This window comes from Lissotriton vulgaris, chromosome 2_1 (genome assembly GCF_964263255.1).
Source record: "Lissotriton vulgaris chromosome 2_1, aLisVul1.2, whole genome shotgun sequence".
Taxonomy (NCBI): Eukaryota; Metazoa; Chordata; class Amphibia; order Caudata; family Salamandridae; genus Lissotriton; species Lissotriton vulgaris.
In genome coordinates this window covers 1,790,240,233-1,790,261,737 of record NC_141687.1, presented here as the reverse complement: position 1 = coordinate 1,790,261,737, position 21,505 = coordinate 1,790,240,233, and the positions used below count along the sequence as shown (strand labels likewise).

Here is a 21,505-nt window from a genome sequence, read left to right as displayed (position 1 = left end):
ACGTTATTTAAGCATTGGGGCAACTTGTGCAAAGCCCAAATCTAAAAGGCTGTTAGAGGTAGCAAGCTGTGTGTTACCAGAGGATGGTGAAGGGCGCATGTGACAACAGAGGATCTACTCAGTTAGAGGGATAATACTGCAAGAATGGGCAGCCTCTCTAGGCATCAGAACACTTGGGTAGACATCTTCAGAGTCAAGGAGAGGAGTGTTTCGTTTATGAATGGAGTTCCTTCAATTAATAAGAGGGGACAACTTTAATTGTGGAAGGGTGCAGGTAATGCTGACTAATTAGTGCTCGTAACCCCAACCGGCCTGGGTAGCGTGTGGGGCATTGAGGGCCATGTCTCATTGCAGAGAATGCAGATCGTGGATCGGGGGGGGGGGACATTTTCATGAATGTTTTCTGTCTCTAATGCAGGAACCGCGCACGAGAACCGCCCCACCCACATGGTGGCCACCTGAATTATCAACAGGTATAAGGATCATAGCACAGTGGGGGCAGTGTGTTAGTGTTTGGGACTCCCATGTTCGCCCCAGTGGTCATTACTATCCGGGGTGGGGGGCGCATGCTGGTGTCACTCATGGAAGTAATACTTGGATAGTAACTGGGAGCTGGGACTTATTAGACAGCCCTCTGCAGAGTTTGATGTCCTCTCTTACTTGAGTCTGGACAATGTCTTTTACGGTGCAACAATTGGGGGTTCGCGCTGGATACAGTGGCAGAACAGGGGCTAATCATGCATTTCATGTGAAAGATGATGAGAAATGTGTTTTCAACTCAACAACTGGTTGATTTGGGCATATCATGCATCTCATGTGCATTAATGGATTGCTGTGCTGTTTGTTCTCTAATAATTTTATCAGCAGTTTTAACAACTGTGGCCCCATCCACTGAGGGACGGGTGGGTTCTCCGATACCTGTAGCACATTGAAATACCAATGTTGGGACCACTCCCTTGGCACAGGCTGATTAGTTCAGAAGGGTGGAATTTTGTTTTCTTCCACGATACCCACAGTTATTGTTTAACAACATTAGGCAATGACCAAACAGCAACAAAGTCTTATTTTCCTGTCTGGCCACAAGCTCCTAGGTAACTGGACAAGTAACCTCATGGTAGAATGGTAGAAGACTGGTCGGGTCCTCTTTGTGGGGTACATGGAGGACTTCTCTTAAAATCTCCGGTCTCACGGGGCCAGGCAGTTCTGACTGACTGTGTAATTTGGTGATACTCTGTTCCATTCAAGACCAGGCACTTTTACTCCCAAGGTTTCGTGCATATGTTACTGTCTCACACATGCACACCCCAAGCTATGGAATGTCTGAAATAAGCAGCCTTATATCCTTGGTCTGCCCAGAATGATTGTGGGTTAGATGGGCGTAATTCTGACATTGAGTCTCCCTCATCTTCCATGTTGTGTGTTAGCAAGAAAGTGTCTTTCTTAGCTTTCAATGTCACTCATCGTGCACTGAAAGAATGGAAATGTCACACATAGCAGTTGTACGCGGGTAGCTCTGAAGGGGGATAGCTAGTTCGTGGTTGGCTATGCAAGAAAGCTTTAACTGTGGCTTCTTTATCTTGGGCAACTAAGCAGCATTGACTGTTGTAAGTGTAGTGCTCCTTTTGTAAATTACAGGGAGGCAATTGGCATAGCGGCTAGATACCAGGCAATATTCAGCACATTAGAGGAACAAGCTGGATAGCCCTGCAGATTAGTTGGGCCTGCATAAGCCACTCATTAACCGCTGGATCCTGGCCCACGCAGAGACAATCACATAGTTGTACCACAGCATTGCCAGTTTCCTTTACTCTGGCCCATTGGCACTAAGGGGATGCATTATCAGGTTGCACACATTTTTGGGCCTGCATTAGCCACTCACATACCTCCTCCAGTCTGATCCCACTAAGACCTCTCAGCTCTGCCTCCACTTGGATAAGGCTGTTACAGTGAGCCTCTAACTTGTTAATTCATGGGACACATGTAGGCACATATTTGGCCATGCTAGCGATTGGTTTGGCTGGTTGTACGTGAAGGGTCCGAAAGTGGCCAGGCAATTTTAACAGCTAAAATTCAACAACAGGGTTTGCACGCAGTGGAGGGCCCGTGGCTAGGTGCTGGGGTAGCTTTCACCTAGATAGTATTTACTTAGTTGTTTTCAGGTACTAAAACAGGGATTCCTTTGGCAGTGTTCACAGGCCAGGAAGTAAGAGCGAGGAAGGATTAGTTCATCTAGTTGCACAACTTGTACATACAGTTGTATTGGCTGCTTGTACAAGCTTCATAGGGTCCATCGAAGGCCAGGCACAGGGGGACGATTTGTACAAGTGTCAAACATGAGGAGGTCCTCTACACAGTGTCTTAAGCCAACACCAGAACGCAGTTGGCAGGCATAGTTGAGAGGTCATGGACGTACAATTCGTTTTTCATGGGTTGAAGGTTACGTGTCGCCCCAGTGAGGCTAAGCATTGCGAGGAGTTTGTTAGCCTACGGTAGGGTCGGCTTTATGGGAGTGAGCCATCTGACGGGACCTTGATGGGGAGCAGGTGCCCAGTATGTCTAAGTAAGGGTGTGAGGCCATATGCTAGACAGGGGACACCATGCCACTGGCAGTGGAGTTGTTGACCTGATAGGGGCTTGTTGGTTGCTGGTCAGCCAGCTGTGCAGAATAGGAATAAACTGGGGGATAGAGCACGAGACGGACACCTGCAAAGCACAGTTTGCAGTTAGTTGTGAAGTTCAGTGACATCTCGGTTACATTTTCCTGTCTGGTGGGCGGCAGAAGTGAGAAGGAAGTGGTGGCGTGTCAGCTTGGCAAGGCTGAGGAAGAGAGCAGACTTATCCTTGCCTGAGCCGAGGGAGGCCGGCGATTGCAATTGTAGTGCAATAGGTCCATGGCGCCAAGGATAGGTGGATAATGTCGCCAGACGAACTTGGGAGTAGCTTGAAGCATAGGAGAACTTGTTTCATCAGGCTTGGGTTGCTACTTACCAAATGGAGTGGAGAAGTGTGGCTCACTGGTTAGAGGAGGCAGACCTGGAAGCAGAGGTCAGCACGGGACCAGGGTTCAATTCCCGGCTCGGCGGGGTCTTGAGTCCTAATATGTCCATGGACTCGACAATTCTCGCTCCGGTGCCTACTCGATTAATGGGTTCACACTCTGCAACTCTGGGCAATAGCTTGCTTAATCTCCACAACGGCCCCTCGCGGCGGGATGCCTGGCTTTCACCTTGTGGATACCCTGCTGGGGTTATCTCACAGGGGAATACCAGGACGGGTTCCCTAAGCAAGCGCTTAGAAACCAGTGGTGATTTGCGCTATATAAATTCATGTACATTTACATTTACATTTAAATTTACAAATGCACGGTGTGCTTTGATGTAGATGGGGTGCATTTACCCGAAGTTGATATGGCATCTTTTGCTTGATATAGCGGAAGCACTGGGAGCAGCAAGTTGTACTAATAAGAAGCTAGTGTGTGGGGGGACTCTGGGGCGGCGGCAGCGGCGGCCACACCCAGAGCCATGGCAGAGTTACAGGGCGATCCAATGCAGGAAGGTACAGAGGGGTACCCTCTACAGTAGCACCGGAAGGGTGCGAGAGCAGAAATATCCCCAAGGAGATCCAGGCTGTGATGGATCCTGGAGGACCGACGGCGCCCCGTTAGTCCTTCGGGCGGTTGTAGACATGAGCAACCGGGGGTTGCCACAACGCTCCGCCCTCAGAGGGGGAGGGGCTTTAGCAAGGGGCGGAATAGAGGTCCACCGAGGGGAGGGGTTAGACCTTCCCTCGAAACTGACAACGCCCCGCGGTTAACACCCCGGGGGGTTATGGCTCATCAGGCGGGCGGGTCGCGAGAGGCGGCCTGCTCTTGGATCGCCCGTAAGATAACCCAACATGTTGGCATAATGTATGTGCTAATAAAGCTGCAACAACTTTCTCCAACAAATCATAGTGTGGTGTCTGTTATTTGGGAAAGTTGGAAGCGGAGCGGTACGGGGTATGGGCCGATATTGGCACTATGACATTAATCTGCACACAGAATTATTGTACAATCCCTCATAAGTTATTGGACACCTCATAAAGGATATTCTGTCAGAGCTTCATAGCGTCTGTCAGAATAATAAAACTAGCAACATTCCTCAGCAGTACCTCTGGGTTTGCTGTTCTTTTAAGCAGTGGCAGCCCACGCAGGTAAGCGCAGTGGAGCGGGGCTGGGTGGGTGGAGGGATGGAAGCGACAAAGGACAGAATAGGTAAAATAAATAAATAAATAAAAACAACTTAGCTCGCGCTCGCCGCATCGCCCACTCAGTGATGCAGCAAGCGCAAGGTAAGGGGTATAATTTATTTATTAAATCATTTTCCCTAATCCGTCGTTTGTCACATGCATCTGCCAGCCCTGCCCCCACACCGTACCACTGCGCTTACCTGCAAGGGCTGTGACTGTTTAAAGGACGATTAATGTTTTATGTTATTTTAAAAGGGTGTTTGTTGTGAAGAGTGACACATTTTGTTGACAACAAATGAAGCGCAAAGAAAGTCTACCAAACGATTCTTCAATGACCTATAAACCTGTTATTTTGCTTACTCCATATGAAGGGACTTGTGGGGGGTTGAACGCTTATGCTCTGTATCTCCTTTGAATCTTCTACTGAGTGACTTTTAGATAAAAGGACTCTCCGAAAAAAGACATGGACTTAGATCAACGACCTAGAAATCTGCCTGGAGTGTGTACCGAGCTTTAGAGCCCCTCGGCCATTCCTTACCTGACTTTGCATCATCTTCGAGCTGCAGTTCCCGTTTTCCAGCTTTTTCTTTTTTCTTTTTGTTTGCTGCATCTGTTTAATGCAACACACGCCAGAGACATTAATTCACTTTCCATGTTCAAACCTTGTTACTTTAATGCTATCACTGTTGCAGGTTTATTTACGGTCTTGAATTAGGTTTCTAAATTGGATTGCGTGGGTTCTGTGAACATACTGATGGACCCTTTTTAAACATGAGGGTTCGTAAATGAAAGAAGGAATCAATGTATGTGAAAAGAGATGAAATCGTAGGAAAGGATTACGCTATGAGAACTGGGTGAACTTAGACTATGTCTAGGTGATGGTGAGTTCGATGTGTGGGTTCAGTACTACTGTGAGTCAGCTTAAATGAAATAGACTGTTATGTAAAATAACCTCCAAAAGCCATCTTACTTTTTCCACTTGACTTTTCATGTTCCTTTATAAGTTGATCAAGTCGATCTGAAACAAAGGATGATTCCTATTATGCAGTTTAGAAAACAGCCGGTACCCAGTATCGTACAGCACACCCATTCCAGTACAGTTCTCATCACACATTGAGCGGCGACGTCTTATGTACAACAACATTTTGCTTTCAAAGTCTACAAATTGAACGTACATATGTCTACAGAACAAAAGAAATGACCCCGCCGAGGACAAGTCTGGATATTAGAATCAAGTTTGATGCCCTCTCAACGAAAGCTGAGTAGACTATTAAACCGGAGATCGTTGTACTGATGAGAATGTCACGGCAACCACTTGCAGTGGCTGGTGCATGCCAACTGCCCCATCATTCCAATCATGTGTTATTAAAATAATCTTTCTCCATGACTGAAATGCTCTAATACACATAGCAACGTGGGAGACGGACGAAAGCGGTCTTCCCAGCGTTTAGCGGCTGCACGCGTGGCTACTTAATTTAGCCTTTGTCAAGTTGTGATGCACAGATTGATGGAACGTTTGGATGATTCTTCTTGAATCCATATAAATAAATAGGGCCAATTTCACACGCACCTTGTCACGTGGGTCAATTATCACAGCTGATGCATACCCTCTGTCATCTCTTCCCTCCCCTCGCCGGGTACCCGGCTGGGTTCCATGTGAGTAACCCTCAATTCCTATTTTTCACATTGGGTGCCATACACTACTCACGATGACAGAGAATCCTGCCTAACCAGATGTCCCTATTTCGTTAGGTCCTGAAGAGACCCCACAATCCATACAGGGGTAAAAACGCCGTTGATGAAAAATAAAGCGAACCACTCCCACCATACATTTTTCTGGAGGGTCGACTTTAAAACTCTCTTAGAAGCCTTTTTATGTATTTGTCACAAAACTGTCACGAATTTTTATAGGTTCCATGTTCACTGGGGACACAATGCACCATTCAATTAAATAACTGCTTTTACTATGATTATATAAACTATAGTTATCTTCACCCTATATTGAGTTGTGTACGGTTCTTCTCCTTCTGACATCACTTTAACCCTGTACTTCATAGCGATTGCGCATAATATTATATTCCTTTATATACTCTAGGTCGCCGCAGGAACCATTGTTTCCGCATATAAAGAATGTAGGAGAGTAGGGTCTACTATCCTATGGTCACCCCAAATTTTTGCTTTTTTGCTTCACTGGTTTATGACTTAATGTGGCTGTTGGTCTGCTAATCAGACCCACAGCCTGCTGTTCTCTCTCTAAATTACTGCCAATGCACTCTAGGTGCATTACGAATTGGAACTGGTTCACCTTATTGGCCCCTGTAACAGTGTACCCTAGGTACCCAGGGCATAGGTGTTTCCAAGGCCTACCTACCAGGGGCTGCAGCATGTATTGTGCCACCCCTCGCCTGGACTCCATATTTGACACAACTGGCTGATCACTCAGCTGGGGCAAGTCGGTGTAATCATCCCTTGCTTAGGTGTAGTATCCCTATACCTAACCTAAACTGGACACATATGTTCCTATCAGCCACTCCTATGGAAGGCCTCATCAATCCTGGAGGCAGAGTGCTTGGAAATATGTGAGATGGTGCTCTAGCATAAGCTGAGCCTGTCTGCAGCTGTCGGGAACCACTCCCTTAGCTGTTCCGGGATATTGCCATACCATATACTCTTAAGTGCATTATAATCCTCGCGGTTATATGCTAACTTTGGTTTGGCTTTATCAAAACATGTCGAGTAAGGTGTCATACGATTTGGAATACTATCCCCTCGACAGTTCTGTCGACGGGGATAGCATTCCACACTTCTAGAGGAACACGACATGTGTGTAGCCTTAACCCCGGTTAAAGTTAACCAGAGCCTCAGCATCACAAAATGGATGCGGCCACCACAGACACAAGTCTGACCTCCTGCTGCTGGGAGTCCTTCCAGCGAGGGAGGCTTGGACAAAGGGTTTCCTGCCTTGGGAGGTGCGAGCACCACCCCAGACAGGATTTTGTGTATTGGGTAGGACAGGGCTGAATAGATTGAGACATGCCCGGGGCACACAAGGTGTCCCCGTGCATAAGCCAGTCCAAACCGGTCCTGGGACTTTCCAGACCCAGGCCTGGCGAGGAGCTGGACAAAGGAAAGGGGGTGTAACCGCCCCCCTTCCTGGTCCCACCCAGAGGAGGGACCTAGCAGGTGATCCACCCCTCAGATTGGGAATAAGAGTGGGAGCAGTGCCAGAGCACCTCAGATCATCCTGAATCAACTTTAAACGAAGAAGACGACTGGACTTCAACATTCTGCTGCACAGAAGACTGAAGAGAATCTCCCTTGTGGCCTAGGAGTGGCCACCCTGTGAACACAGGCACCAACCAGCAACTCGACGTCTGCTTTACCGCCGGCTCTCCCCGGAGCCTGAGCCCAGAGCCTGACAAGACCCAGACTCCCAGACTTATCACCGCTCGATCCACAGTCCCTGCAAAGAAGGGACCCGTGGAGGCACCGAGTGACGTGGGGCCGGACCTCTTGGAAGACACCCGAAAAGCTGACTGCGCAGCATCAGAGGCATCCTCGACGTGGTGCTTTAGGGACTAAGAACCCCCACCACCAAGCAGCCCTTGCACTGAAGATCAGCCCCCCAGCATCTCCACGATCTGCGTGGGGCCCTTTTGCATTGCGCCACTCAACGCGCCATCCCAGCCACTAGCCACGTAGTCAGCGGCCATCTTAGCAACGAAACCGACAAACTACACTGTGGGTCTGATTGCTTTAGACTTGCCCTCGCTCCTGTAAAAGGGAGCACCCGCTCAGACCTTGCTGGTCCGAGTGATAAGCCTTTTTTGATTCCTGCATGGCTTGCATTAGCCAAGGCCTGTTTACTCCAATCAAGTTGCCGACACCGCCAACAGCGAGAAGCCTGCGTGGTACAGCTTGTGACCGACTCCTGAAAGTCCTTGATCCCCGGTGTCTACGTGGCTGGAGAGTGAAGCTACACCTCAATGCCTGTTTGCACCCGACATCGCCTGGTTCCAATCTGGTTCCACGGTAGTCACTGGCTAGTGACTTTGAACATTGTCCCCTCTGCTTTCAGGTTTTCACCTCTTCAGATCCACCCTTGGATCCACCGGCACTCTTCACATCGAGCCGCCTGCAGCATCTCCAACTCCAAGCACCATCGACCAGCGTGACGAAACCCGACACTACTTTGGCCCTATGCACCCGCTTCCTGTGGGTGAGGTAACTCAGCAACGCCGGTGTTCCCACACTGGTACATGCCTCTAGGGCCTGTGTCTCAAGTTTCAGCTTTCTAGGTCATTCGGAAGGTTCCGAACTAACTAACTTTACAACTTTTACGCACCATAGACTTAACATTGGTGAGTGCGTGCATTTTAAACACTGCACCCGAGTCCCGCTGGCCTTTTCCGACTTAGTCACTGCTAGTCCCGAACAGCTCCAGCGATTCCCAAGGCCCTAGGCCTGTTTCCTTTTTGATTGGTATCTCTTATACCACTTTCTTAGTATATGGTTTAGGTGGCCCCTAGGGCTCATCCATATTGTGAAACTTTTGTGTATTTTAAACTGTGTTTTGTTTAACGCTTGTGCTTCTGTGCTCATAAAGAGTTCAGGGGATATTTGTAGTTAATAAATATATATATATATTTTCAATATATATCTGTGTGGTGTCCTTTCATTTGGTATTCAAGGTAGTTGTGTATGGTAATACAGCTGGCTTCACATGCCTTTCAGACTTTAGCCTAAGACTGCTTAGTCCACGTTACCACTAGGATAACTGGTCTATAAGGTTGACTTACAACCGATCATCATAAGGGTTGCTTGGCATGGTACAGGGTGATCACTAGAACTAGTGAGCATCATATACCAGGCCAACTTCTCACAATGAAGTCCTCTAATAGCATCTCAGCTCTTCCAGCGAGTTCTTCACTGGTCATTGTCTGCCACTCTCCACAATCTTAGACAGGTCTCTGGTGGAGAGAAGGAATAATAATGAGCATATCTCTTGGCTGCAGTATGAGTGCTGTCTTATGCTCTACATTCTGTTCTAATGGAACAGGGTTCTTTGTAGTCTAATATCATTTTACTTCTTCTTGAATTTTAGGAATTTTAGACCATTTTAAGGGCTTGGATATTAAACTTAGATATGTATGGCCCTTAAATGGCTTATTGACACAATAAACTCTTTGCGGAGTTGCATGGGGATGGCAGTGATAGTGTACATACATAGCATGAACACATAGGTTATGATCATGAACCTATTCAGGAAATTTTACTTTCTATACTCAACTTAGCAGTGTCTTTACTGTCTATTTTAGTGGTGAAATGTTTTGTCGGGTTGTGCTGTGTAAGTGAAGGTTGAATCCCTAAGGTACAGTATAGAGATTTAAGTGGCAACTGCATGCAGGGTGTTGCATTCACTTAGGGGCTTATTTACAAGCCCTTTGCACAACCAATGTGTCATTTCTTACATGGGAAAAAAGTGACGTATAAGGCCCTTAATGTTTTGCAAATGATGAGCATGACTTGCGTGGCCAGCTTCAATGATTCAGAGGGATAATATTTGTACGACTAGGAAATATTGATAAGTAGACTTTGAAGGCTGGTAAGAATAAGAGATGTGTTAGTGTGTATTTTATGGGCACAATACTCATCCTGACCGACTCGAAAGACTCCCTTCTTGAGTAGAGTAAGTGTATCAATTAGTTATTGTTAGTATGGTCGCTGTATTTTACGTTTTGGTTGTGATACGTGCCCACAAGTGAGTGGTTACACAGCGTAAAGATGTTGACGTACTGTGGTATCCTGCTCTTCTTGATATTTAGTTCATCCTTTGTATTCTGTGTCCTGCTTGTTAGACATTGTATGAGCCATGTCACAGAATATTCCTGTGTGTCTGGTTGAGTGAAATGTCAGTTGGAGAGTGTGGAATGAGCAGCTGGGATGCACCCAGTGGGACTGCTGCTACGTCTTCTACATTGTAACCTACTATTCCTGTAACCTAAGACGCTTACTTTAATCAGAAGAATAAACTACCTTTTGGATTTATCATCATTCCTGCCACTTCTGAAACTTAAAAGGAGTCATGATTGCTGCAAAAGGGGAGGACAGACATTAAGTGAAGAGAACTTTTAGGAGAGCCTTTTTTAAGCCTACTAAGAGGAAATGCACCTGGGATCACCACTGGTGTCTATTTTCATCAGGCAGCCTTAACTCAAGGCATTTAAATAGGCGCTGCTGAGCTAATATTGCTTTGGCTCCAGCGAGAACTTGTACTGGCAGTACTGATTCTAATTGAGCCTGCAGTTCCTGTGGTATGCGCTCTAGTCTATGTGCGTATACGCGGTGACGCGTCACGCCATAGACTGGAGCGGATAGGCGCGCATGCGTAGAGACGTTAAGAGAAAGGCGCGAACTAGGAAAACGGCAGTTGGCGACCGGAGCTGGAGGCAGTTAGACGCTCGGCGCCCTTAGCTCTCAGATACTTGTTGTGATTGAATAAACCTGAGTTATCCACATCCACTTGACTCAGAGTATTCTGTGGGGTAAAGGAACGAACATTACATTGGCGACAAGGCTGGCATCCGAACACCACCGGTGCAGAGGACGACGGCGAACACCCTCACGACCCACACCTACGAGCCGACAAGGCAGTAACCTACAAGGAAGAGCGAAGGGCGTGGCAGCAGCGCAGTGGCACGGTACTGAACCAAGCACCTACAGTACAAGCCAGGTCAGTGCGACCAAGACCCCAGGAGCTTCCAGCCAGCAACCTGGCAACCAAGGGAGACACCCCCAAACAAGAGGAAGGGGGGAAGAGTGAACAGACTGTGCGCAGCGAGAGGGATAACACCCCAGGCAGTCCAAGGGGCCAAGGCGACACGGCAGAGAGCGCAGGAGCGTCCGGTGAGCCTAACCAACGTAGGGCCCAGGAGGGTGAACCCAGAGGCGAAGCTAGAATGGCAAATCAAGCGTCAGCCCTGATGGCACCCGTGCCGTTCCTACCCAGACCAGGTGAACCCCAATTAAAATGGGAAGACTGGAAAGAATATTTCCTGAATTACATTGAAGCCCTCGGAGACGAGAATGACGGGGAATACACGCCGGAAAGGAAAAAGAGACTGTTGCTCCACAACTTAGGCCCAGAAGGTGTGAGGGTGTTCAAGAACTTGGTACCCAAGGAGAGGGATGCGACGGAGACGGATGTCTTAGTGAATGCTATAGACGACTTGGACAGTCACTACCGTCCAGCAGTTTGTATCTCGATAGACCGCTATAACTTCCAACAGAGAAAACAAGAAGCGGGAGAATCCATCGACGACTATGTCGCTGCACTCCGAAGATTAGCAATCACGTGCCGCTACGGGACGCTGCAGGACGAATACATTAAAGACCAAATCGTAATGCACACAACCAGCAGAGCAGTGCAGGACAAGCTGTGGGCGATGAATGAGACATCCCTTAAAGAAGTGGTGGCAATGGTCAAGAAGGCAGAAATGTCGAAGAGAGGTGCTGATGCAGCAAAAAGAGAAAGTGGGCCGAGACAGATGATAAACAAGATCGACGAAGCACCGCAGTCCAGCAAGCCCAAAAGCGCCTACGGTGAACCAAGAAAGGACGTAAAAGGGTCGGGGAGACCAACGGCCCGCCCCAGTCCGGGGAACAAATTTGCGTGCTACAGATGCGGCAGTGCAGCCCACGCGGCCCAGGACAAGCGATGTCCCGCGTTCAGAGCCAGGTGCTCGTTCTGTGGTTTGAATGGCCACTTCGAAAAGGTATGTCGGAGGAAAGGGACGAAGTCCACGGTCAAATGCATCGACGCAGCCACGGCCCACGTAAGTGAGGAAGAAGATCAGGAAGACGACGATCTGGTCCTGTGCATCGAGGATCAAGTGCTGGACGTATCGGGGAGGCGTAGAGATAAGCCCCGCACAGACATGCTGATTGGTGGCGTCAAAGTACATGTGGCTGTGGATTCCGGGTCCCCCTGGACCATTGTGCAGAGATCGATATGGGAAGGGGACTTCGTGCCGGTTGTTGGGCCCGACCTGAGGCCACCGGACATCAGACCCATCTCGTACACAGAGAACTCCATTCCCCTAGTAGGGTGCAGAGACCTGGTGTTCGAATTCAGAGGACGGTCGGCCACGTGCACCCTGTACGTAGCGGAGAAGGGCCCATCGGTGCTGGGATGGAGAGACGCAGGCGATCTCGGCATCGTACTAAACCCCGGAGGGAAGGAGCAGATAATGTTAACCGATGAATGGCCCCTCACGAAAGATGAAGATTGGAAGGCAGCTTACCCCAAAGTCTTTGAGGGCGCGGTGGGAAAACTGGACAAATTCGTGCATAAAATGGTCCTCAAGGAGGGGGCGGTACCAGTTGTTCACAAGGCCTGGAATATTCCCATCTCCACCAGTGAGGCCGTGCGCCAGGAACTACAGAAGCTGGAAGAGCAAGGCATCATCGAGCCAGTGGATAGCGCGGAGTGGTTGTCACCCTTGGTGGTGGTCAAGAAACCGAGTGGCAAGGTCAGGCTCTGCGTGGACCTGAGGGAGCTCAACAAAAACCTCATCGTGGAAAGGTTCCCGCTCCCCAGGATAGAGGAGATGCTAGCAAGAACGAAAGGCATCACCCACTTCTCCACCATAGACCTAACGTCCGCGTATTACCAGATTGAGCTGCACCCGTCGAGCAGGCAGTACACAGCCTTCATTACACCCTTTGGATGCTACCAATTCCGGAGAATGCCCTTCGGCCTAGCATCTGCTGCGGCTGTTTTTCAAAAACTCATGCACAGGTTATTTAAGGACATCTCTGGAGTGCAATATTTTCAAGACGACATCCTAGTGATGGGCTCCGACAGAGGGGAGCATGATAGAAAGCTCCATCGGGTGCTGGGAGTGCTGCAAAGTAAAGGCTTGACAGCGGAGTGGAGCAAGTGTAGAATTGGAGCTCGCTCTGTTACCTACCTAGGGCACGAGATAGGAACGCATGGCATCTCACCGAAGGAGCAAAATGTGAAAGCCATAAGGGACGCCAGGGCTCCAGCAACGAAGGAGGAGGTGCGGTCGTTCCTCGGAATGGCCGAGTATTACAGTAAGTTTGTCAGACATTTTGCCACTAGAACGTACAGGATGAGACAACTCATAAGGAATAATGTGAAGTTCGAGTGGGACGCAGAGGCCCAGTCAGAATTTGAATCCATAAAAGACTGCATCAGCCATGCTGTTCCATTGCAAGGGTATGTACCCGCGGGCAGGACCATCGTGACAACAGACGCCAGCGACAAGGGTCTGGGGGCTGTCCTGGCGCAGGAACGGGAAGATGGAACTAAAGAAACGATTAGTTTTGCGTCCAGGGCACTGTCCCCAACGGAACAACGGTATAGCGTGATCGAAAAAGAGATGCTGGCGGTCACGTGGGCGTTGAACAAGTTCCGGCAGTTCATATGGGGCACGAGATTCAGGCTCCAGACGGATCACAAGCCACTCATCAAGGTGTTGACGTCATCGGGCCACGATACGGCCACCCCGAGAATCGCCAAAATGACCCTGAAGTTGCTGGATTACACCTACGACGTGGAGTATCTTCCGGGCACGCAGAACAAGGTGGCTGATTACCTCAGCCGGGCAGCAGCGATGGAAGGGGCCCCGGAGGAGTCCCCGGACAATGAGGAAATGGTGGCCAGCATGGAAGATCACGAGATGGCGATCAGTGCTCAGGAATGGCAGGCGGCCTACGAGCTGGACGAGGAGAAGATGGAAGTCAGAAAACACCTCACATCGGGGTGGCCGGACAAGAAGAAACTGTCGGAGGGTGTGCGTCGATTCTACGAGATGAGGGAGGAATTATCTCTGAGCGACTCAGGAATATTCCTGTACAGAGGAGAAAGAGTCGTGCCCCCAGTGTCACTAATACCCAGGCTGCTGAAGTTGCTACATGAAGGGCATCTGGGCATAGTGAAAACGAAGGCGTTGGTCAAGCAGATGTACTGGTGGCCAGGAATGGATGCCCACATTGAGAGACAAGTGCGGGAGTGCGGGCAATGCCAAGGAGCGGACAAGGTGCTCCGCCCGCTCAGACCTGCGTTGGGGAAGTTCGACACCCCGCAAGGCCCCTGGGAAGATGTGGCCATAGACATTCTGGGGCCCGTTCTAGACAGTAGAGGGGTAAACAAGTACATTTGTGTGATAATGGACAAGTATTCCAAATGGCCGGAAGTGGACATACAAGAGTCGATGGACACGGACACGATTTTGAGGTTCCTAACATCAGTGTTCCTCAGAGAGGGAATACCCAAGTCCATTCTCAGTGACAATGGCCCGCAATTTGTATCGGACAAGTGGGGTAGATACATGAAGAGGAACGGGATTGAAGTGAGACACACAGCGGTGTACCATCCGGCATGCAACGGCCAGGTCGAAAGATTCAATAGAGTGCTCATGGGCTCGATTCAGGCAGCCATATCGCAAGGAAAGGACTGGGAAGTGGAAGTAATGAACATGCTATGGGCTTATCGCATCACGCCCTCCGTAGTGGGGTACAGTCCGTTCCAGGTGCTACGGGGGCGGCATCCCTTCACCCGGGACAATGTAACATGGAGGGAGAAGACCATCACCAGTAAGTGGTCCCCAGCGGTGGTGCAGTGCAATTTGGAGAAGGCCCAGAAGATTTACGCTGCACACTATAACAAGCGACGAAGCACAAAGGAAACGGCACTGGAAGAAGGGGAGTGGGTTAGGATTAAACTCCCTACCTTACAAAAGAAGGGTGAAAGCAAATTCAGCCAGCCGCTCCAAGTCAAGGAGGTGCGTGGTAGGGCGGCTCTCCTCAGTGATGGGAAGGTCTGGTCGCAAGACCGCATGGCCAGGGTCAACAAAATAATAGTCTGGCCTAAGGCGGAGGAGAGCGAGAGGCGCATAGACCACAGAGAAGTCTGCCTGCCCTCTGAGCATGGCACTGGTGACCACGGAGAAGGTGCAGGTGAGGACGGCGTATCGCATGTCCCAGGAACCCAGCCCAACGACGGAGGGGACACACAGATGGACGCAGAACAGGGAGCTGAATTGAGAGATGCGGGGATGTCCCAAGGAGAGACTGAAGCGGGAGAGAACAGACCGGTAAGACACACCCGCAGTGGGAGGGCAGTCATAGTGCCCTCTCGGTACAGAGACTTTGTAATGGATGGACACTAGATGTGGTGCCCCACATAGACTCCTCACTGCTGGGGACGCTCACCCCTGGGACACAATGTTATGTTTTGGTTATATTAAAGGAGGGAGATATGTGGTATGCGCTCTAGTCTATGTGCGTATACGCGGTGACGCGTCACGCCATAGACTGGAGCGGATAGGCGCGCATGCGTAGAGACGTTAAGAGAAAGGCGCGAACTAGGAAAACGGCAGTTGGCGACCGGAGCTGGAGGCAGTTAGACGCTCGGCGCCCTTAGCTCTCAGATACTTGTTGTGATTGAATAAACCTGAGTTATCCACATCCACTTGACTCAGAGTATTATGTGGGGTAAAGGAACGAACATTACAGTTCCATGTATCAACTTTTACAGCGAGCAGATAGCGACTACTTTGGGCCTAGTGTGCTTCATCCTGCAGTTTGGTGTGTGTCACCTGCTTCTTCTTAGAAACTGAAGAGTGTGTTTCTACAAGCACAGTGTCCATTAGAAACACGGGGATGCCTATTGTACTTTAACACGTGTGAGTGGTGGATTACTAGGACCTTCTACCTGCTTTCTGCCTGCAGTACGAGAAGAAACACTACTTAACAGTGCACATGTGGATGTACTATAACAGTGTTGTTGAAATTGTTTCAGGAACCTTTGACCTGTGATCTGCTGAAGGCAGCGCATAATTCGCAGCCCGAGTCTTTTGATAAAAATCTGCCTCACCTGTTTGCTTCTTAGTGCGACATTTAAAGTCATCGTGAATTCCTCGAGGCTTTACGTCATCTTAGGGAGATCGCTACAACTTCCACCTCCTGTAGAAAATTACATATTACGGTGCACTTGAAACAATTTTATTCAATTGGAGATGTTATGTATGATTCCTTAGTGAGCTCGACGTTCTTCTTATATTTTCAGCTACACAGAATCAATGGAGGTAAACCAGCTTCCGTGCTGGCACACACAAGTTCAAGTGAATGACCTTGTGTGCAATGATTGTCGAGCGGAGCCTTGAAAAACTTTTTGAAGTCGGTTAATTGGTGAGTCTGAGGTGCGCTGCGGCTACTTTGCCAGTGAACAAAGGCTGGGACTATTTTACGGATGCTACGGTGCCTAGCTATGGACCATTGGCCTCCTACTCTTGAACTTGGCAGCAATGACCTGTCGGGTGTGCAAAGAAAATTGGTGTGGGCAGAAGTGCATTGATGCGCACAGTTGATTTTGACCTTGATACTCAATTGCATCTCCTGCGCAGGACTGCGGGAATCTCATGGAATGCTTTGCAAAGGATTGGCTACCTGTGAAGTGTCATGGGTGTGCTTTGGAGGAAGTCGACAACTTGCAGTAGGATACTCAGGTACCAGGTTCAAGTACCAGTGTCATTTATCTTACTTTTTCTGCATGGTTCATTGATTGCTTTTAATTATTTTTTAATCTTAATTTAAAAGTCTAATTAAGTATGCTTCATGTTTGGTTGCTGCCAGACTGTAAGTTTTTTTTGCCATACTAGATTTATATGGTGTATTTGAGTATGGCCATGCTGAATTTATTCCTGCATTTGTTTGTATGCATTTGTGGATAGGATGCATGGATTGGCTTGGCTTTTATTTTACTTACCTTCCTCTTTTTTTATTGTGGTCTGGTATAGATGTGTAAATGTATTGGCATTTATATAGCGCACTACTTACCCGTAGGGTCCCAAGGCGCTTCGACCGCTGCGAAACCCTTCCTAGCTTTCCTGAGAGATGGTCCCTTAATGGGTATCTCCAGGGTGAGACCAGGCATCCCCGGTGGTCTGGTGGGGCCGTTAGTGAAGATGAGGCAAGCTAATGCCCAGAGTTGCCGAGTGTGATTGCTGATCAGAGTGCGCACCCAGGCGAGAGAATTATCGAGTCCGCTGACCCTGGTCCAGAAACCTGCCGCACCGGGAATCGAACCCTGGTCCCGGGCCGTCCTCTGCTCTCGGGTCTGCCGCCTCTAACCAGTGAGCCACACTACTGCTAATGTTTTGCTGTTTTAATGGGTACCTTATGCAATTGTTACTGGAAGACTATTTCACTCATACTTTACATACTTTTAGTAGTGCTGGGATTTGGGTTGTTGCATCTCAAAATATTCATACTGTTGCCAGTGATGGGGCAGTGTTCCTGTTACCTCATTTACTTGGTGTGCTGGTGGCGTTGGCAATTTTTAACCCAAATCTCATTTGAACTCAAACATTTTTATGGGGGGGGGTTTAGCAACCACAAATTCTGTTGTTGAATTTTCAGCTGATGAGTATATTGTTTAGCCCTTCCCATTTTTGATGGGTGTATGTTTTGACCACATTATTTACTGGAATTAACTGGGGTGGGCATGCTTTGAGCTTAAACCTTTTATGATGTGACATATCTTGACCCCAATCTTTACTTGGATTGACTGGTGGTGAGAGCGATGTTGACCTTTAACATTTTCTAATGGGGCACATTGCGCCCCTAACTTTGCGTGTGTTTACAGGTGGTGAGCATTTTTGTGCTGAGCTCAAACCTTTTCTTATTGGTAGTGGGCTTCATTTTACTTTACTTGAATGCTCAAACCATATTGAGGGGGCATTTGTGGTACCCCAAATGTTAAAGTTAGTTTTTGTTGAAATGCAGTTGGTTGTGCAATTCTTACTTGCATTTCCTGGTGATAGGTCAAGTTTTTGGGCTCAAACCATTTTGTGGGGTTAGGTTCCTACCTTTTTCCATTTACTTGTGATGGGCATTTGTGCCCAAATTTATGATTCATTTACTTTTTACTGGGTACATCTTTAGCACCCTGGTTCTGCATCATCGTTTACTTAGAAAAGCCTGTTGCACCCTTTGGAGCACATTTTTTTCTATTTGTGTAAGGAGATGGGTGTGTGTTGCTGCATGTTTCTATCTTGCACCATTCTTTCCTAGGGCTTATGTGTTGCATCCTTTAGAGCACATTTATTTCCTTTTGCTATAAGGGAGAGTGTGTGTTGTGCATGTGTAATATCCCTCTGAATTTCCTCTTCCTTTTCTTATTTGTTTTTATGCTGAGCATTTCCATCCTCCAACTCTTTAAAGGAGGAGGGTGTGTGGTGTCCTGCTCTTCTTTATATTTAGTCCTTCCTTTGCATTCTGTGCCTTTCTGCTCAGACATTGTATGAGTCATGTCATAGAATGTCTGGTTGAGTGAAATGTCAGTTGGAGTGTGTGAGCAGAGCAGCAGGGATGATGCTCCCATCGGGGCTACTGCTACTTCTACTACATTTTGGATTCACATAATCTCTGCTTACCCTCCTTCTTACGTTATTTCACGTACCTTACATTGCAGCTATGTAAAATAGTCTCCAGACTCATGTTTTTTCAAACCTCATTATATATCTTAATCTTCCGGAAAACATTGACCACAGGTAAAGAAATCCTCAGTTTCACACTACATTCTGAGTATTTTCCTTTCAGTTAAATAACAGTTATCATTACCCAGCTGGATGGGAGACATATGCGGGTACGGCATATTCTGTTTCTAAAGTTTCTTAAAGTGTCATTATAAGGTTCATCTCACAAAATAAACCATTCAGTCTGACCTTTCTTTCTAAATAAAATTTGACTTCCCATTGCTTCAAAATATTGTAATTTCACTCAGTGATGGGGAAAACAGTGCAGATCTCTTTTAATATTACACCTTTTATGTTAATTGGGGCAAACCTATCAGTGGATGGGTTTATGTTTAAATTTGCCAGCCAGAAATTTTTCAAAAAAATCAATCTTAAAATACTACAATCTTGGGCTAAGACCTGGCTTATCATAAGGAAAAAACTTGGGCTGTCATACTACTCAAACTTTGCCCCAATTTGGGAATCTCCTGGGCTTCCACTATATATGAGAGATAGTTTGTCAGGTGTACTTGAGCAAGCAGGGATTATAAAATGGGGTCAACTAGTAACCGATGGATCATTAATTACATGGGACGAGTTAAAAGACCACGTCGGTCCCGGATTGTCCAGATTTAAATACATCAGCTGGATAGCTGGACAAGGGGCCAGCGCAGAAGAGATAAACACTTGGGGAAAGTAAGCCCTCTAGAACAACAGCTAGTGGAGAAGCCAGTGGGAAGAAGAGAGGTAGCATTCTGGTATTGGCAGTTGCTTGAAGAAATTGACGGAGAATTCTCTCTCCCAGACCAATTGTGGGGGGCAGTAATTGGCTCTCAATGTGATGAGATGTGGCTAACTTCTTTTGCCCTCTTATACAAGACTGTGAAACCATCATGGCTAAGAAGAAACCACCTTTTTACAGCACACCAAGCATATATTATGCCACTTAAACTTTCTAAATTTCTCCCAGACAAAAAATGTAACAAATGCAATCTCAAGGGAGCTTCAGATGTACACATGTTTTTGGAATGCCCTGACATAAATCGATTTTGGGTAAAAGTGGAGGTAACCCTAAACTCCATCATGAATACATCACTTTCAATTACACTCCCACTCATTATCTTTGGTCTGGATAGGAATATCACAGGGAAATCAAGGTCATTTCTCTTCTATGCTATCTTGCTGGCTAGAAGGCAAATCTGTATACACTGGACAGAAAAAGCAGCCCCTTCACATTCTGCATGGCTTACATCACTATATGAAACATCTAGATTAGACCTTAATAGATCAGGCAGTAAGCGTAATTTGGTGTTTTGGGAGCTGCTCATCGAGTGGAGATAGAATCCGGCTTTTTTTTGTTTGCTTTTTTGCTTTTTTCTTTTCCCCGGGTCCTATGATTATGCCGATAACACTCCTTGGACTGGGTATAGCCTCGTTCCGATTATGGTCCTACAGGTGGTAACGCACCTAGATGGAGTCAGTCTGAAGGCCTCATGTCTCTGGGTTTTATCCCCCACCCATAATATTATTTGAGTCCTGGCATCGGATGGGCGGGACTTCTGAGTGGATCCTAAGGCAAGGACTCGCTAGGTGGTTGGTATCTTCCCATACTGAGGTCAAGGCAAATGAGGACAAAAAAAATATATATATATATATATATTACACCTTTTGTAACTGAAGAACTGTACAGCCAATGATAAATACAAATATTTAATGGACAGATGCAAGCAGTATACCCTCCTTATCTGTTTTTCCTCATGCCTGCTCTCTTTAGAAAATAATCGCCGACTAAGCATGCGAGATGTACATGCAAGGCACATACGAACCGCCAGAGTGGGTGGTGTACTATTCCACTCAGGAGGAGAAAACCATAATGGAAGAACATTATATAAAGTAATCTCCCTCCATTATGATGGTTACAAAATTATCCGTCTCTGCACCTGCAAGTTTCAGTGACTGGAGGCCGGGTTAGAAATGAGACTGCTGAGGGGTGAGGCGTATTACGGTTTGTGCCTCCCCTTCTCACCAGGTGGGTGGATGGAGTCCCCCTGGAATATTCCTATACCCCTCACAATAGGACCAATATTAAGACCTGCAATGGCTGGTCGAAGCTTTGGGTCGGTGTAGCTTCCTCCACCAGCACCTTGATACCAACATGATACACAGCACAAATGGTGACAAAGGACAGCTCCCAATTAGGTGGGGTATGCCACAAAGCAAACAATGCCTCCCTGCCTCAGCAGAGGGTTGGCAATGACAGGCAGTGTGTACTGCTTGGGGGGATTATTGGCAGTGGCTCCTATTTGTCACCACTCGCCACTCAATACAGGAGGACCAAAACTGCCACTGGTGTCCACAATTACAATCCGGTACGATTGTTACACCCAATCTGTAATAAGAAGTCAGGATCCAGAAAGATCTGTATTATGTCGGTCCGAAAATCACATGTCCTGTGAGGAAAAGCTGCTGTCGTGTGTTTTAGCTTACTTCATATCTAAACCAGTTCTTAAGCCCAGATACGTTCAGTGCATTTTTGGGGACATAGGGTACGATAGGATAACATAAAATTAGATTTAAAAAACTAATGTGATGTCATGATTTTTAAAGCATTTATTTATGGAATTGTTCACATGCAGTAATGCTCTGATCATGTTTAAAATAAATACATCTAATACATTTAAAATAGTTTCAACCAGTTTAATATTTTCAAAAGGATGACGTTAAACAAAATC

General features: G+C 47.4%; 1 protein-coding gene across 1 annotated transcript in view; it reads right to left on the bottom strand.

Moving 5' to 3' along the window:
• Positions 1-21,505, bottom strand: part of LOC147733279 (galanin peptides-like) — a 142,452-nt gene that overhangs the window by 61,984 nt on the left and 58,963 nt on the right. The window contains exons 3-4 of the mRNA XM_086958947.1: positions 5,198-5,245; positions 4,766-4,837 (exon numbers count right to left, since the gene is read on the bottom strand). Of these exons, the coding sequence (XP_086815073.1) occupies positions 4,766-4,837; positions 5,198-5,245 (120 nt within the window). The remainder of the gene's footprint in view (positions 1-4,765; positions 4,838-5,197; positions 5,246-21,505) is intronic.